Raw genomic sequence first — 17689 nt, forward strand, 5'->3', positions numbered from 1 at the left:
ATATATTTAAAGTTGAAGTACATTCATTATTTTGTGATTCCCATCTTGTTAGATTATATTATATGACATACCGACGGTGATACCACCCCAGAGCAGCAGGCGGCGCTGGCGAGCAAGGGCGTGGTCACGTCGCGTCGCTATCTGGATCGCATGGAAGAGCTTTGACGTCACACCCGGAAGCACAGCGACGTGAAGCCGCAAGGTAAAGATAGAAAATGAAAACATAATAACACAGTAACATGATATTTAACATGATATTGATTAATATTAACTGTTAACATCCATATCACTCGTTTTCTTCAACACACATGCATTACACTTCCGTTCTAGTGTATTAATGTCCCTTAGTATTCTGTCGATAAGTTACAACATATTGTGTATTATAGTATATTTCTCTTATTGTAGAAAATTGTAATAGTATTGTAATGGTAGAGTATATTATTGTATTCTAATGATAGTATATATATATTATTTAGTCTATGGTAGAGCATTATAGGGAGAGAATTGTAGAATATGATTAGAATGGGAGAGTATACTATAATATTCTACTGGAAGAATATTGTACCATAGTATTTCTTTTGCAGTTGTATAGCTGTTGAAAAACGGTGTGTGTGTGTGTGTGTGTGTGTGTGTGTGTGTGTGTGTGTGTGTGTGTGTGTGTGTGTGTGTGTGTGTGTGTGTGTGTGTGTGTGTGTGTGTGTGTGTGCAGCATGGAGGAGCATAGAAGAGGAGCTGCTGTGCAGGGAGCTGTCAACAATACAAAGTAGGAACTACACCACACAACTACACCAACTCAAATACACAACACAACAAATACACAACTATACTTCCCCACACAACTACCTTACCCAACACAAATACACAACTAAACTACGCAACAAATACAGAAGTTACTACAGAACTACACTACACGACTACATTACACTTAACTACGAAGCACAAAAACACATCACACTTCACAAATACACTACCAACAACACAACACAACACTACACAGGTTCTATCACTAACCAAAGAATATTTTAATTAACAACATGGAAATGATAGGAAATATAAAATTCTAACGTATGTAAATTGTATTTATAACATTATATAAAGATTACCATGGTTTACTGTGGGGTAGAGAACAATGTTTCTGTGGTTACAGCGATGTTGAGAAAGAGGTTACTGTGATGTTGATTCTGATTATTTAAGGCTCTCTGATTGGCTCCTGTTTGTCTTCCAGGGACATTCGGGGGGAGGAGGAGGAAGAGGAGGAGGAGGAGGACTTCTATGAGTGCCAGGAAGACCCAGGACAGGAGGAAGAGGAGGAGTCTAAACAGGAAGAGGAGGAGTCTAAACAGGAAACAACGGGCCGTCTAGAGGCCCCCTCTCGGACACAGAGTAGCAACAGAGAGGAGGAGGAGGAGGAGGAGGAGGAAGAGGAAGAGGAGGAAATTGAAGGAGGAGGAGAAGAGGAGGATGTGGCCGGAGGAGCAGGGTTGGCAGAAGGAGCTGAAGAGGAGGCTGGTGGAGGGATGGATTCAGACTTTGAGTTAGAGGAGGAGGAGGAGGAGGAGAAGGAGGAGGAGATCAAAGAGGAGGTTAAAAAAACTCTAGAGTTCGATGATGAGAAGCTGGCGGAGGCAGAGAAGGACCTCACTGAGGAGGAGAAGGAGGTTTGTGTGTGTCTGTGTGTGTGTCTGTGTGTGTGTCTGTGTGTGTCTCTGTATGTGTGTTTGCGTGTGTTCACGTGTGTATGTGTATTTTATAACACTGTACAATATGCAGATTTAGCGGTTCAGAACGCCGCTTTTAACACAGCTTTTTAATCAAAAGGTGCTATTTAACAATTGTCGGTATTGATTTCATAAGGACAATTAATATTGCCTCTTGGTTGAACAGCCACACTGAACATCAAGAAGATAAATGTAGGCCTAACTTAGCACACATTAAGTTGACATTGAACACAGTCGTAAAAGTTGGAAAAATGTATCCATACGCTACTTTCTGAGAACCAAACTGAGAAAACTACACATAAAATAATGTGTAGTCTACAACATATTACTGAATTGAACATGGATTAAACACCTGATATAGCCTGAACATGGTATAGAGAAGTGAATGTAAATACCTTAATGTAAATAATAGTCTGTGTGTGAGTTAATAGATTTGTATGTGTTATTAAGTTAGTGATTGTGTGTTAAAAGGGGTGTGTGTGTGTGTGTGCATGTAATACATGTGTGTTTTAATAACTGTGTGTGTGTAATAAGTCTTTGTGTGTGTGTTTGTAATAAGTGTGTGTGCGTGTAATAAGTCGTGAGTGTGTGTGTGTGTGTATGAAATAAGTGTGTGTGTGTAATAAGTCTTTGTGTGTGTGCGTGTAATAAGTCTTTATCTGTGTAATAAGTCTTTGTGTAATAAGTCTTTGTGTGTGTGCGCGTTATAAGTCGTCGTGAGTGTGTAATAAGTCTGTGTGTCTGTGTGTGTGTGTAATAAGTCTTTGTGTGTGTCTAATAAGTGTGTGTGTTTCAGGTGAGGCGGAAGGAGAGTCTGGTCCTGAAGGACGAGGGAAACGCTCTCTTCAAATCTGGAGGCAAGTTAAACAGAATTAAGCTCAGAAGGTGGAGCGACTTGCAACCGGAAGGTAGCTAGTTCGATCCCCGGCTCCTCCTAGCTGAGTTTCAGGGTGTCCTTGAACACGAAACCTCCCCCTAAGTGCTTCTGACCAGCTGGCGGGAAGAGGCACCCGTGAGGAATGTGTTTATGAACCACTGTAAGTCGCTTTGGATAATTGCAAGTGATAATTAAGTGATAATGAGTTAATGAGGTGGTGTTCATGATGTAATGCTGAGGTAGTGATCATGAGGTAATGGTGAGTTGGTGATCATGAGGTCATGGTGAGGTAGGGATAATGAGGTAATGGTGAGGTGGTGATCACGAGGTGGTGATCATGATGTTATGCTGAGGTGGTGATCATGAGGTAACGGCGAGGTAATGATGATCATGACGTAATGGTGAGGCAGTGATCATGAGGTAACGGCGAGGTAGTGATCATGAGGTAATGGTGAGGTGGTGATCATGATGTAATGGTGTTCATGATGTAATGGTTAGGTGGTGATCATGATGTAATGGTGATCATGATGTAATGGTTAGGTGGTGATCATGATGTAATGGTGATCATGATGTAATGGTTAGGTGGTGATCATGATGTAATGGTGATCATGATGTTATGGTGCTCATGAAGTAATGGTGAGGCGGTGATCATGAGGTAATGATGATCATGATGTAATGGTGAGGCGCTGATCATGAGGTAATGGTGAGGCGTCTGATGTGTTTCAGAGCACTTGGAGGCGGAGCTCCGCTACACGGCAGCGTTGAGGGCGTGTCCCGTGTGCTTCAGCAGAGAGCGAGCCGTTCTGTTCTCCAATCGAGCCGCTGCCTGCCTCCACCTGGTACACACCCGCTTCCTGTTAGCAACACACACTTCCTGTTAGCAACACCCACTTCCTGTTAGAAACACCCACTTCCAGTTGGACACACATACTTCTTTTAGAAACATGTTTTTCCTAGAAGGATTGTAATAATATCATGTGACCTCTCCTTAGGATCGCAAAGAATCTGCCATCGCAGACTGCTCTAAAGGTGTGTGTATATATATATGTGTGTGTGTGTATGTGTGTATATATATATATATATACAGCATGTGTATGTTTGTGTGTGTATATGTATGTGTGTGTACATATATGTGTGTATTTGTGTGTGTGTGTGTGTATGTATATATATATACAGTGTGTGTGTATATGTATGTGTGTGTACATATATGTGTGTATTTGTGTGTGTGCATGTATATACAGTATATATAAACAGCACGTGTGTGTGTATATGTATGTGTGTGTACATATATGTGTGTATTTGTGTGTGTATATATATATAGTATGTGTGTGTGTATGTATATATACAGTATGTGTGTATATATACAGTATGTGTGTGTGTATATATACAGTATGTGTGTGTATATATACAGTATGTGTGTGTATGTATATACTGTATATATATGTATATACTGTGTATATATATATATACAGTATGTGTGTCTGTGTGTGTGTATATACAGTATGTGTGTGTGTGTGTATAGACAGTATGTGTGTGTATGTATATATGTATATACTGTATATATATATAGACAGTATGTGTGTCTGTGTGTGTATATACAGTATGTGTGTGTGTGTGTGTATATATATATATATATATATATATATATATATACAGTGTGTGTGTGTGTGTGAGCCTCCTAATGCTGGGGTCCGTCTGCAGCTCTGGAGCTGGACCCCGGCTACGTGCGCGCCCTGCTGCGGCGGGCTCAGCTGTACGAGGCGTCGGAGCAGCTGGAGCAGGCGCTGCAGGACTACCAGACGCTGCTGGAGGCCCAGCCCGCACACCCGGAGGCCCGCGCAGCCTGCATGGTGCTCACACACCCACATGGCTCCATGGATCTACAGATATAGAGCCTGTCTAGAGATATAGAGTCCGTCTAGAGATATAGAGCCCGTCTAGAGATATAGAGCCCATCTACAGATATAGAACCCATCTATAGATACACACCCACATGGCTCTATAGATCTACAGATATAGAGCCCGTCTACAGATACACAGAGCCATCTATAGATACACGGAGCCATCTATAGATACACAGAGCCATCTGTAGATAGACAGAGCCATCTATAGATACACGGAGCCATCTATAGATACACAGAGCCATTTGTAGATAGACAGACCCATATGTTGATATACAGAAACATCTGGGTATACAGAAACATCTGTAGAACGACAGACCACTCTATAGATATATTGCTTTATTAACACAAACCCACACGCATCTATAGCTATACAGACCCATCTATAGATATATTGTTTGATTAAGAAACACCCTCGTGTATCTTAAGATATATAGCCTAACAAACACACCCACATGTATTATGATATGATGTCTTTTTTTAGACCGCTTTATAAATACATGCACTTCTATTTATACCTGTTCATTGGACCCTCCGCGGGTCGTGTTTCCATGGCGTCGCCATTTAGCCACGCTAGAACTTCCGGGCCTGCTCCAAACCTTGGCGCGCATCGCGGCGCCATGACCTCTCATAATACTAGACACAGAGCCAGACCTAAGCTACGCTGCCCCGCGCGGGGGGTCCGGGGCTCGTCTGGTCGGCGACCGGGTATAACCTGCCGTAACCGCGTCAGACTCCGATTGAGAGCGGATCCGAAAGCCCCAGACTTCCTCCACACAGCACTTGCGAGATATTGCCGTTTTGCTGATGGTTATCCCATTCGGCCGTTTCAGAAATGAAATGTCTTCGTCGCGGCAGCCCTATTTAAATTGTTACACGGTGGCACAGCACCACTCCTACATGGTTTGGGGATTTCTGTTTATATGCTCTTCTTTACCATAAACGTACCGTACCAAACCGAATACCCTCACCGTAGAACTATGTCTATAAATCTATAGATAGCTTTATATACCTACACAGCTATAGATAGCTATATTTATGCATGAACATCTATAGATAGCTATACATACAGAGAAATACCGGGATATATAGATAGATATCCCGGTATTTCTATATCTCTCTCTCTCTTTGTTTCCATGTCTACCAGAGGTTACCGCGGGAGATTGAGGAGAAGAATGAGCGACTTAAGGAGGAGATGATGGGTAACTAACCCTGTCATATGTCTAATTCTGTAGCCCTACTCACCCTGTCATGTCTAGTCCTGTAGCCCTACTCACCCTGTCATCTGTCCAGTCCAGTAGCCCTACTCACCCTGTCATCTGTCTAGTCCTGTAGCCCTACTCACCCTGTCATCTGTCTAGTCCTGTAGCCCTACTCACCCTGTCATCTGTCTAGTCCTGTAGCCCTATCCCTGTCATCTATCCAGTCCTGTAGCCCTAACCCTGTCATCTGTCCAGTCCAGTAGCCCTACTCACCCTGTCATCGGTCTAGTTCTGTAGCCCTACTCACCCTGTCATCGGTCTAGTTCTGTAGCCCTACTCACCCTGTCATCGGTCTAGTTCTGTAGCTCTAGTTTTAGGTGGTTGTAGGTCAACTGAAGGACCAGGGCAGCACGTTGTGTATTATTATATTACTATGGTTCTGTAGAGCTACAGTGCTCTTATAGTGTGCTGTGTTTCCAGGTAAGCTGAAGGACCTGGGCAACATGTTCCTGAGACCGTTCGGTCTGTCCACCAACAACTTCCAGGTGAACCAGGACCCGGCGGGAGCCTACTCCATCAACTTTGTCCAGGGCGGCGGCAACAACAACAACAACACATAGCGCCGTGGAAACCGTCCCACCCTAGCAACCAACAGACAGTAACACAGAACTGGAACGGGTGTGTGTGTGTGTGTGTGTGTGAGCGAGCGTGTGTGTGTGCATGCATGTTTAATCGAGATATTGGAAGTCAGCATAAGAAGAGAATCCTCTCACCGTGGCTATCTGATCACCGTGGCGACCTGATCAACGTGGTGACCTGATCACCATGGCGGCCTCATCACCATTGCTACATCATCACCGTGGCGACCCGATCACCGTGGCGACCCGAGCACCGTGGCGACCCGATCACCGTGGCGACCCGATCACCGTGGCGACCCGATCACCGTGGCGACCCTATCGCCTTGGCTACATGATCCCCATGGCGACCCGATCCCCATGGCGACCCGATCACCTTGGCTACATGATCCCCCTGGCGACCCGATCACCGTTGCTACATCATCACCGTGGCGACCAATGAGCAGACTGCAGCGTGTTGTCACCTGATGATACCAGGGGTCCACGCGGGGACGCAGGAAGATGGCGTCTGGAGACTACACGGGTCGGCGTGTGGAACAGGGCGGGACATCATGACACATGACATGTGAATGTTTGATCAACTGCTCTTTATTCTGGATCAATAAAGACCAAATAACACAACATAGTTTAAATCTCTCTTTAAGGCAGGAGTGGGGGGAGGGGGAGGGGGGGGGTGCATTTCTCTACACTCGATGAATAGAGGGGGCGGGGTAACGGTATGGATTCATTCCACTGGGTGTAAAATCAGCTGTCAATCACCCGGTCTGCTGGGTCACATGACCCGAGCAGGGAAAAGCGGGGCAGGAGTCCGTGGAGATGATCCGGTTCTCCGAGCGGAGCTCCAAAGTGCGGCAGGAGGTGGTGAACTCATGTACACGACGCAGGTCAGTGATTCTATGCAACGCGTCCTCAAAATATTTAAAAGCATTTGATAAACCGTCTGCGTGTGTGTACACCACGGGGGGGGGACGAGAACACACAACGGAGGTGGGGGGGTGGAGAGACTGTTTCTATGGTAACGTCAGGAGCATCTGCCTGTTGACAGCCTGAGTGTGTGCATCTCTTTTATAAATATAGTTTCTTCATTCTCACCCTAACAGTTAAATAAAAACAGGTCAGCTGGGGCCCTCCCGCCTCCTGATTGGACCGTCAGCAACCTCAACACCAATGGCAGCCGGGATCTTCCCCCGCATCAGCAACCCTTCACCGTGGCAACGCTAAAGAGAGAGAGAGAGAGAGAGAGAGTCACCGTGGAAGCACTAGTGAGGGAGTCACATTAGAACTAATCCACTAGAAGCATCTTCTCGAAACCTCTGGTTATACAAGACACCACACCTATTTATCCCCCCCCCCCATCTCCCCCTGCCCATAACCTCCTCTCAATCATCACATCCTTATCATCACCTCCCCTCTCCCCCTCATCACCTCCATAGATTCCCCATCTCCTGCCTACATGGTCGTTAACACTGTGCTAGTATTGTGATGCTCTATAGCATTTTACCACACAACTACCACAGTGCTGTGGTAAAACACTATGGAGTATCACAGTTCTACCATAGCACTGTGAATAACTCCATACTATTTGACCAAAGTAGTTGTACTATGCTACACAACTAATCATGGCTGACTGTAAGGGATGAGTACTGAGTATTCAGAGACGACAGCATGACCTACTCATCTGTTTGCAGTAAGATAATCTGTTCACTATCCACACCCCACCCAAATGACCACAAGTATGGAAGCTCTTTATTTTATTTATTTATTTATGTTTTTGTTGGTTTTATTTTTGTTTTAAACATCAGAAAAAGACATTTATACAATTAGTCAATCGTTGATCTGGGAGTAAACAGTACTCTTGTCTGCAAACAGATGCTCCCGGGAATAAATTAAGAACCGAACATCATCCCTCCAACATCGCTCTGTCACCTCAACCCTGGGCCTCAACCCTACCCAGACCCCGACCGTAACCTAAACCCTACCCTAGCACTCAACCCTGGACCTCCACCCTACCATAGACCCCTTCCCTGGTACACAACCCCACCCCAGACCTAATCCCTACCCTAGACCTGATCCCTACCCTAGACCTCAATCCTAAAGTAGACGACCTCAACCCTATACTAGACCTCAACCCTATCCTGGACCTCAAACCTACGGTAGACCTCATCCCTACCCTAGACCTAATCCATACTAAGGGGTGTGCACGGGTACACGTGTAACCGGTTAGTAAATCATAACCGTTTAGGAAAAAATCTGAAAAAGAAAACCGAAAAAATAAATAATAATCACGGCGCCATTGTTTCAATGGGAATCGCGACGGCCAATACTTACAACATAAAGTTCACATATTTATAATTTGAAATTCATCCCAGCCTTTATACCACAGATACTATAGGGTCTACTCTATAGCATACAACCGCGTTTTCTGATTACAGTTTAATGTTAGTTATAACATAAACGCCGTGTTGATAATCAAATAATCCCCCCATAGCGCGACTGCGGTCCACTTTAAAAAATAAAATAAAAAATCATTAATTAATAAAAAAAAAAACAGTTGACCGTGTACACGAAAAAAAGAAAAAAGGGGTCGTGTAACCGTTTACAATTTTTTGTAACCGTTCACACCCCTAATCCCTACCCTAGACCTCAACCCCACCCTACTAAACTAACCCTAGTGGAGCTCCTTCACTACCCTACTTAACTAACCCTGAGCGTACTGGACCATACTAAACTAACCCTAACTTACTGGAGGCACTGAGCTGAACTAACGTCTGGTGGGTTTGGTGGGACAGAGTGTGAGGGAAGGTGGGTTGGATTGTGTCCCAAGGTCAGAGGTCAGACAGAAGGATGTGGTCACACCTCTAACAGGAAGATCAAGAGATGAGAACCAATCAGATCTAACGACGCGTCACAGCATTCTGGTGGGGGAAGGGGAGGGGGAAGGGGTTCAGTTCTTCAGCAGAGTTCAGAGGTCAACAACCAACCCCCTTACCCTGCCCACAAGGGGGCGGGGCTTCAGGAAGAAGGCAATGGGCTGCAACTGCAACCAGGAACCAGTGCTCGGAGCCTGTGTGTGTGTGTGTGTGTGTGTGTGTGTGTGTGTGTGTGTGTGTGTGTGTGTGTGTGTGTGTGTGTGTGTGTGTGTGTGTGTGTGTGTGTGTGTCTCAGGCCTCCAGCTGGGTGAGCAGCGAGCGGACCCCCGGGGGGAGGGGCGTGGCCGCGCGCGCCGCCTCGGTGACGGCGCGGCGGTACGGGCCCCGCCTCTTCCTGTCGAAGCGGCTCTGGAAGCTCTCCAGGAAGGGCGCCAGCTGGGCGACGGGGAGGAAGGAGGTGGTGGGCGAGCCGAACCAGGCCACGCGCGCCTCCTCCTCCTCGCGCCGGGCCCCCCCGCCCCCCCCCCCCGCTGAGGGCCAGCACCTGGGCCGGCCACCAGGGGAACCCCGAGATCTTGGCCCACACGATGTCCCCCACACACACACCCCGCTCCGCCCCGCAGCGCCGCCCACTCCGGCTCCGGCCCTCCCCTGGGGGGGCGGAGCCGGGGGCGGGGCCGTCCTCAGAGCCGGGGCCCTTGAGGGGGGGGGCGAGGAGGAGCGAGGAGGAGGCCGAGGGGGTGGAGGGGGAGGAGGAGGCGGGCGGGGCGGCGGGGGCCTTGAAGGCCACACAGAGCAGCAGACTGCCCCCCCGCACCTCCCCCCCCGCCTCCTCCTGCTGCTCCTTCAGCACCACGGCCACGCTGGCCACCCCCGGGGAGGGGGCGGGGATAGGGGCGGGCGGGGGCGTGGCCGGCGGCGCGGGGGCGGGGTCGTCGGTACGATACCTTTGAGGTTTGATGCGGAGGCGGGGGGGCAGTGGGGCCCGCGGCGGGGGCCCCAGCTGCTGGAGCCGCCGCGTGAAGTGGACCTTCTGGTGCTGCGTCGCCTCCTGCAGGGCCGCCGCCCGCGTCAGGGCCCGCGCGCCCCCCCCCGGGAGGGCGGGGGCCCCGGCGGGGGGGAGGGGCCCGGGGGCGGGGGCGGGGGCGGGGGCGGCGGCGGGGACGGGGGCCCCGGCGGGGCGGGGCTTCTTCAGGACGGGCCGCGTGGCCTTCAGGCGCCGGGTGGGCGGGGCCCGTAGCACGCGGCCCGAGCACGAGGGCGGCGGCGGCTTCACCTCAGTCCTCAGTTGCTTGGCGGCCGTGGAGGAGGCGGAGGCGGCGTCCGTGTGTCTCCTCCTCCGCGACGCCTCCTCTGCTCCTCCCCCTCCTCCTCCCCCCCCCCCCCGCCGGGCCTCCCGCGGGGCCCCGCCCCCGCCGGTCGAGACCAGCCCCTTGCACTTGTCACACAGCAGCTGGCGGGGGCGGAGCTTGATGGCGTTCATGATGGAGGTGGGCGGGTCCTCGAAGCGGTAGCGCCGCTTCGGCCGCTTGATTTTGCGGGGAGGGGGCTGAGGTAAGGCCTGGTTGTAGGAGTCCCTGATGAGGAGGGGCGGGGGGTACGGGGCGCCGTCCTGGAACAGGGGGGGGGGCTTGGAGGTCCGGGGCGGCGGCGGCGGCAGCGTCTCGGCGCCGTCCGCTTCCTGTGACGGCGGGGGGGCCGGCGAGGGGGCCGGCTTGCTCCTCTCAGGAAACACCGTGATGGGGATCCCGTAGGGGCCGAACCTGGGGGGACAGGGGGGTTAACATCTCCATGGTAACGTTAAGTTACACTCCCGACATCGTTAATGTTACCACGTGAACGCTCCTGACCCTCCACGTGAACGCTCCTGAACCTCCTCGTGAACGCCCCTGACCTCAACGTGAACGCCCCTGACCTCACCGTGAACACTCCTGACCTCCACGTGAACGCCCCTGACCTCCACGTGAACGCCCCTGACCTCCACGTGAACGCCCCTGACCTCACCGTGAACACTCCTGACCTCAACGTGAACGCCCCTGACCCTCACCGTGAACGCTCCTGACCTCCACGTGAACACCCCTGACCTCCACGTAAACGCCCCTGACCTCCACGTGAACGCCCCTGACCTCACCGTGAATGCCCCCGACCTCAACATGAACGCCCCTGACCTCAACGTGAACGCCCCTGACCTCAACGTGAACGCTCCTGACCCTCAACGTGAACGCCCCTGACCTCAACGTGAACGCCCCTGACCTCACCGTGAACGCCCCTGACCTCAACATGAACGCCCCTGACCTCCACGTGAACACCCCTGACCTCCACGTGAACGCCCCTGACCTCACCGTGAACACCCCTGACCTCCTAGTGAACGCCCCTGACCTCACCGTGAACGCCCCTGACCTCCACGTGAACACCCCTGACCTCCACGTGAACGCCCCTGACCTCACCGTGAACGCCCCTGACCTCCTTGTGAACACCCCTGACCTCAACGTGAAGCTCGAGCCTGATGCTACGCGTGTACTGTAGATCCCAGGTGGTGTGTGTTTGAGGATGTACGTGCGTGTGTGTCTACATGTACTTGCATGTGTGTGTTTGTGCACGTGCATGTGTACGTGTCTGCGTGCACGAGTGTGTGTTTTAGGTGTCCAAAAACGTTATCCAACAGTAATATTATATCGAGTAATACATTATTAATTTGTATAATAAAAGCACGGATATACACGACAAACATCCTGTAGGTTGTTATTCTCACGGTAAGAGTTCCTTTTATGATGTTTTTTTAATAGTTCTTAATGTGATATAATGAACGTTACTATAAATAGAATTGTCACCTTGAACCGTTACGTGTTGAACTGAATGTTATTCGTGTATCTAGTCTTATGTGAAGTTTAACTTCAAAACAGCAGTCTACAAGACAACAGTACCTTGACTGAGAAGACAGCTCCACTACGTTGTTTTGTGTTACTCTATTTAGTATTATGAACGGTGTTGTAATGAGAATCGGTTCTCAGTTCCCAGTTAATTTAATGACGCCTACATTAGTTTCCCGCTGCATAGTAGCCCGCTGCTTTACCTGCGGGACAGGTCCATCAGGACCCCCGAGAACACCTTCTCCCCGAGCCGGAAGGACACCACCAAGGCGTCGTCGATGATGTGGTCCAGGGAGACCCGAACCTCCGACCCGGCCGATAGCTGCTCGACAGACAGCGGCTCCGGTTTGGACTCTTCGTCCGGCGTGGACTCACCCTCCCGGACCTCCTGCTTTATGTTCATACTCTCGCCCGGTCCCCGCGGAGGCGAGGGACAGGACGAACCGGGTCTTGGCGAACCAGGTATAGGCGAACCAGATCCGGGCGAACCGGGTCCGGGAAATTCGGACTCAGGGACCGGGGGATTCGAAGGGGTCAGGTCGCTGTCTACTACACAGCAGGTCGGTTGGGTTCTGGAGCAACCCCCGTAGGAGGTAGTGCTGTGATCCGTGGCTGCCGCTTCTATGTCCATGATGGTGGCGGTGCCGACGGGTGAGCTGGTCCGGTCCGGGCTTCTCCCCGGGACCGTGTCTACCCTAGCATCCTCCGTGTGCTCGGTCGGCATGGAGGAGGAGGAGGAATTGTCCGGCGGCCTCGCGTCCTCCGCGGTCAGAGAGGTGTAACTGAGGTCCGAGTCTTGGTGTACGATAAGCGGGTCCGCTCGGTTCTGGTAGTAGTCGTTCGCCGTGACGTTGGTGGTGGGCTCGGCGGGTTCTGCTAGGGACAAGCCGGCCTCCGGGGCGGCCGGGTGGGCTGGGAACGAGAGGAGGAACACAGCAGACGGCTGGGAGTCCGTCATGACACTCCGGTACTCCACCGGCCCGGGAGAGAACGGCTCCCCCGCCCCTTCGGGTAGTGTCGGGGTGTCATTCGGGAACAGTTCGGGGTTTTCCTCGGTGTCGGTCGTCCGCGGGGGTGAGGGTGCTGTTGTTCCCGCCGCGGGCCCGACATGGCCGCATTCCTCCACCACGTCCCCATCCTTCAGCCCTCCGGGGCCAGCGGGATCGCTCACTGCGGCGTATTCTCGCCTAACGTCTGTCGGGAGGTCGTCCCCCGAGTATATCGTCTTACCCGGACCGGGTTCCAGTGGACCCGTGTCGTCTATTGCCGTCGCTGCGGTCGGAACCGACGCGGCTCCTGCTGGCTCTGCAGCCACGGCCGCCATTTCCCTTCCACTCTGCCTCCCGAAACTCCTCCCCTTCCCCGCTCAGCGCCAGACCCCGTCGCGACCCCCAGCGAGAAACACACTTAGGATTGGCCGGCGAGCTGTTGAGTCTCTGATGATTGGTCCAGAGGCACGTCACTCAAGACTTCGTCATATGAATTTACTTTTGTGATTGGCTGCTTTCGTTTGTCCCCGTGATGCTCGGACAAAACAATGATCCAAGCCCTTTGATGAAACAAAAACATTAGCGGAGAAAACCTACCTGATAACAACTTTACTATAAATACGAAATACAATATAAATAAAACATTCAGTCATTCAGTTAGACAAATATATTATTCCCAACATTTAACCAAATGTAACACTTCTAGTCTACAAAACTATCTTTCTAGGCTTGTTTTCCTCACACAAAAGAATCAAGGCAGACATATATCCTCGGATAAGCAGGACTCATAAAACACGCATTCTGCTTAGTGCTTACCTTAAACTCGGTCCAATACGCCGTCGCCTTAACATTCAGTTAGTAGTTAATGTCGAACAGACGACCCCCTCTGACCAGCAGAGCATGGGTGCCAGGGTGAGGGTGCCAGGGTGAGGGTGCAGGTGGGGCCGAAAGAGGGCGCTGTGGAGCCGGACCGCTGTACATGTTTATACGGTCGGTCTTCATCGTCCTAGTGGACACTGGGCCCCGTGGCTTCAGGACCCCGGGGTCGCTTTATTTCGGTATGTTTCGGTTTGTCGACTTGAGTCGGAAACATCGAGGAGCGCATTGAAAATAATAAACCAGTATAATACCAGATTACTCTATGATCCGAAGAATTGGAAGCATGTTATCATCTCAGTTGTTGTAAAGGTTAATCCCATGAAAATAAGAATCGTTGGAATGTAATTATTTCTAAATGGAGAATATTTAAGGGGGGCTGTGAAAGTGATTTCACCAAATCTCGACCATCAAAAAATGAGCTGCACCACTCATCAACGTCAACACTCCCTGCTCTCCTTTCCTCCGTCACATTATTCTTCAGATCCTGTTGTCATGGCCACTTTCATCTCCTATCTTAGAAGCTTCGCCTCCCCAGGTCCTATATAAGGACCTTCTCTTCTTCCGGCCTCGCTGGACTCACAGCTTTAAGGCTGGGCCTGTCCAGATGTAACCAGCTCCCCACTCTTTTTTATTTTTATTTTTTTACCTTTATTTAACCAGGCAGATCATTTAGAACAAGTTCTTATTTACATTGATGGCCTGACAAAAAGCACAAGCTTCTTTGGGGGAAGGGAATAGGGGCAGTGAGAAAGGATGGGTTAGAGAGGCAACAGCACACAAACACAGCTGTACAGACGCGCAACAATGCAGCAACAGGGACCCTACAGGGTTAACATACAGCTACTCAGACATGCAACAAGCACGAGCGAAAAACACGATTACATGAACAAGGCAGAATAGCAAGCAAGCAATAACATTAAAAAAACAACAACCCTGACGCTTTGTTGGCTGCTGTTAAGGACCTTGGTTTACAATTCTATTAGCCCCTTGCTGGAGTGATCTATTTCCCAATGCAGAACCCCAGGTTGAGTTTGGGAAGCATAATACGAGAGGTACAGGCTGGCTAGCCTTTTTTATTTGTAGACTATATCAGTTTGGATTTTATTTTATTGAAGACATTAAGAACAACCTCGATCAGCATTGACTACGATATGTCCAGGTAATATAACACTGCCAGCTAGTTTAAATGTAATGTACTGCAACTTTAATGTTTCCACACATTGAATAGTTGTTTTTATTTGTTTAGAAATATGTAAACAGTTTCCTCTTCTGGCGAATTATGACTTGCAGCATGTCTTGGATTTAATATAATAACATAATATAATGTATGTACCGGTAATACAATAATAAATATATGATATCATATATAATAATACTGTAACATAATGATAGATAATATATAATAATATGATAACATAATGATACTTATGTAATAATATAGAACATAATATATATAATCGTAAAATAATGATCAATATTATAATACAAAAACATAAAATATGATAAATATATAACATAATATGTATATATATATGGTCAATATATAATGAGATAATATAGATAACATTATGATAAAATATAATAATATAATATGTTACATAATGCTCTATATATACATAATGCTGAATATATAATGATATAGACTAGATCTTGAACATGAATATATGAATACATAATGATATAGACTAGGTCTTGAACATGAATATATGAATACATAATGATATAGACTAGATCTTGAACATGAATATATAATGATATAGACGAGATCTTGAACATGATTATATGAATATATAATGATATAGACTAGGTCTTGAACATGAATATATGAATACATAATGATATAGACTAGATCTTGGTGGCGGACAGGGCTGGGGGGTCTCGAGCCCGGAAGCCCTGGAAGGTGGGGCTGATGGGCAGCCGGCGGAGCCAGCCCACCCGCCGCACCAAACCCATTCCTATCGGGAAGTCATAGGAGGAGGGGCCGGGGGCGTGGTCAGGGGCGGAGCTATCCACAGTGGCGTGGTCCGTCGTATCAAAGTCCAAGAGGCCTCGTTCTTTTCTTGTGCCTGTAGAGAGAAGAGAGAGAGTGTATCTCCATGTGTGGATGTCTATGTATCTGTGTGTGTGTGTGTGTGTGTGTGTGTGTGTGTGTGTGTGTGTGTGTGTGTGTGTGTGTGTGTGTGTGTGTGTGTGTGTGTGTGTGTGTGTGTGTGTGCGTGTGTGTGTGTGTGTGTGTGTGTATCAACCAGGGATGGAGTGTTTGTGTACCACAGATGTTTGTGTACCAGTGATAGTGTGTGTGTGTGTGTGTGTGTGAGTGTGTGTGTGTGTGTGTGTGTGTGTGTGCATGTGTGTGTACCAGGGATAGTGTGCGTGTGAGTGTGTGTGTGTGTGTGTGTGTGTGTGTGTGTTTACCAGGTATAGTGTGTGTTTACCAGGTGTGGTGTGTGTTTACCTGGTATAGTGTTGTCCAGACAAAAGGCGAGGATTCCTCCAACGAACATCTCAGTGGAGAGAAGAACAGTCACGATGTGGTCCACCTCTGATACACCTGCACACAATCACACAAACACACACACAAAACTCATGACTAGAAGTGGGGGTTATCAGCAGCTAGTCCACCTCACTGTGTTGGTGTGGGTGTGTTTGCAGGGGGGGGGGGGGGGGGCTGTGTGGATATGGGTGTACCTGTCTTGGTGCTACCTAATTGTGTGTATTTGTGTGTACCTTTCTTGATGCTACCTGTGTGTGTGTGTGTGTGTGTGTGTGTGTGTGTGTGTGTGTGTGTGTGTGTGTGTGTGTGTGTGTGTGTGCGTGTGTGCGTGCGTGTGTGCGTGCGTGTGTGTGTGTGTGTGTGTTTGTACCTGTCTTGATGCTACCTGCGTGTGTGTGAGTATGTTTCCGTGTGAATGTGTGTGTTTGCGCGCGCGTGTGTGTGTGTTTGTTTGTGCCTGTCTTGATGCTTCCTGGGTGTGTGTGTGTGTGTGTGTGTGTGTGTGTGTGTGTGTGTGTGTGTGTGTGTGTGTGTGTGTGTGTGTGTGTGTGTGTGTGTGTGTGTGTGTGTGTGTGTGTGTGTGTGTGTGTGCGCGTGCGTGCGTGCGTGCGTGTGTGTGTGTGTACCTGTCTTGATGCTTCCTGGGTGTGTGTCCAGGTAGTTTGGTAGTGTTAGGCCGAAGAACATGGAGAAGCCGAGAACGAAGAGGTTCCTGGAGGAGTTAAGGTCCACAGTCTGCAGGTTGGACAGGCCCACTGCTGTGATCATCCCTGTAGAGACAAGCTAGCATTAGTCCTACCGCGATCATCATCCCTGTAGAGTCATGCTAGCGTTAGTCCTACCGCGGTCATCGTCCCTGTAGAGTCATGCTAGCGTTAGTCCTACCGCGGTTATCGTCCCTGTAGAGTCATGCTAGCGTTAGTCCTACCGCGGTCATCGTCCCTGTAGAGTCATGCTAGCGTTAGTCCTACCGCGGTCATCGTCCCTGTAGAGTCATGCTAGCATGAGTCCTACCGCGGTGAACATCCCCCTAGAGACATGCTAGCTTTAGGCCTACTGCCGTGGGAAGAAGAGGACAGGAAGAGAGGAGGAGAGAGGAGGGAGGGGGGAGGAAGAGGAGGTGCTTACCGAACAGGGTGCAGAACATGCCTCCCAGGATGGGGTCTGGGATTGAGGCGAACAGAGCGGTGAACTTCCCCATGGAACCCAGCAGGACCATGATGAGCGCCCCAAACTGGACCACACGCCGACTGC

The 17689-nt window shown here is 49.5% G+C and overlaps 4 protein-coding genes across 6 annotated transcripts in view; 2 read left to right on the forward strand and 2 right to left on the reverse strand.

The window, feature by feature from the left end:
* The window catches only part of ik (IK cytokine), a 99364-nt gene that overhangs the window by 37176 nt on the left and 44499 nt on the right, over positions 1 to 17689 (forward strand). The window lies entirely within an intron of this gene.
* Positions 131 to 6954, forward strand: ttc1 (tetratricopeptide repeat domain 1). 2 transcript variants are annotated; one of them, XM_060057598.1, is made up of 9 exons: positions 131 to 202; positions 710 to 763; positions 1226 to 1658; positions 2515 to 2575; positions 3322 to 3434; positions 3588 to 3624; positions 4297 to 4445; positions 5644 to 5698; positions 6179 to 6954. In XM_060057598.1, exons 2-9 carry the CDS (start codon positions 711 to 713, stop codon positions 6316 to 6318), a joined length of 1041 nt encoding a protein of 346 aa, XP_059913581.1. In that variant the 5' UTR covers positions 131 to 202; position 710; the 3' UTR covers positions 6319 to 6954. The 2 variants fall into 2 exon arrangements, with proteins under 2 accessions (XP_059913581.1, XP_059913582.1); XM_060057599.1 differs by lacking the exons at positions 131 to 202; positions 5644 to 5698; positions 6179 to 6954 and adding an exon at positions 4601 to 5636 and having other exon boundaries at positions 585 to 763; positions 4297 to 4530.
* Positions 9398 to 14005, reverse strand: pwwp2a (PWWP domain containing 2A). The gene is given in 4 exon segments (XM_060057590.1): positions 9398 to 9732; positions 9734 to 10966; positions 12277 to 13622; positions 13879 to 14005. Coding segments are annotated over 3 exon segments (2592 nt in total). The 5' UTR covers positions 13398 to 13622; positions 13879 to 14005; the 3' UTR covers positions 9398 to 9494.
* Positions 15031 to 17689, reverse strand: part of slc23a1 (solute carrier family 23 member 1) — a 9588-nt gene continuing 6929 nt past the window's right edge. Inside the window, exons 11-15 of one of the 2 annotated variants that reach the window (XR_009526711.1) lie at positions 17564 to 17689; positions 17062 to 17205; positions 16397 to 16492; positions 15707 to 16007; positions 15031 to 15630 (exon numbers count right to left, since the gene is read on the reverse strand). The exon at positions 17564 to 17689 is cut by the window's right edge and continues 4 nt beyond it. Coding sequence is in view for 1 of the 2 variants with exons in the window: in XM_060057583.1 (XP_059913566.1) it covers positions 15787 to 16007; positions 16397 to 16492; positions 17062 to 17205; positions 17564 to 17689 (587 nt within the window). In the remaining variant the exon portion in view is untranslated. Of the gene's footprint in view, positions 16008 to 16396; positions 16493 to 17061; positions 17206 to 17563 lie in introns of both variants that reach the window. The other variant, XM_060057583.1, reaches the window with a different exon arrangement.

Source organism: Gadus macrocephalus, chromosome 7 (genome assembly GCF_031168955.1).
Source record: "Gadus macrocephalus chromosome 7, ASM3116895v1".
Taxonomy (NCBI): domain Eukaryota; kingdom Metazoa; phylum Chordata; class Actinopteri; order Gadiformes; family Gadidae; genus Gadus; species Gadus macrocephalus.

Bases quoted from the DNA above. Each gene is read 5' to 3' on its own strand.
- ttc1 (XM_060057598.1), top strand. From the start codon at position 711: ATGGAGGAGCATAGAAGAGGAGCTGCTGTGCAGGGAGCTGTCAACAAT. The intron at 3,625-4,296 runs GTGTGTGTATAT...GTCCGTCTGCAG, and splicing joins CATCGCAGACTGCTCTAAAG to CTCTGGAGCTGGACCCCGGC. The intron at 5,699-6,178 runs GTAACTAACCCT...CTGTGTTTCCAG, and splicing joins ACTTAAGGAGGAGATGATGG to GTAAGCTGAAGGACCTGGGC.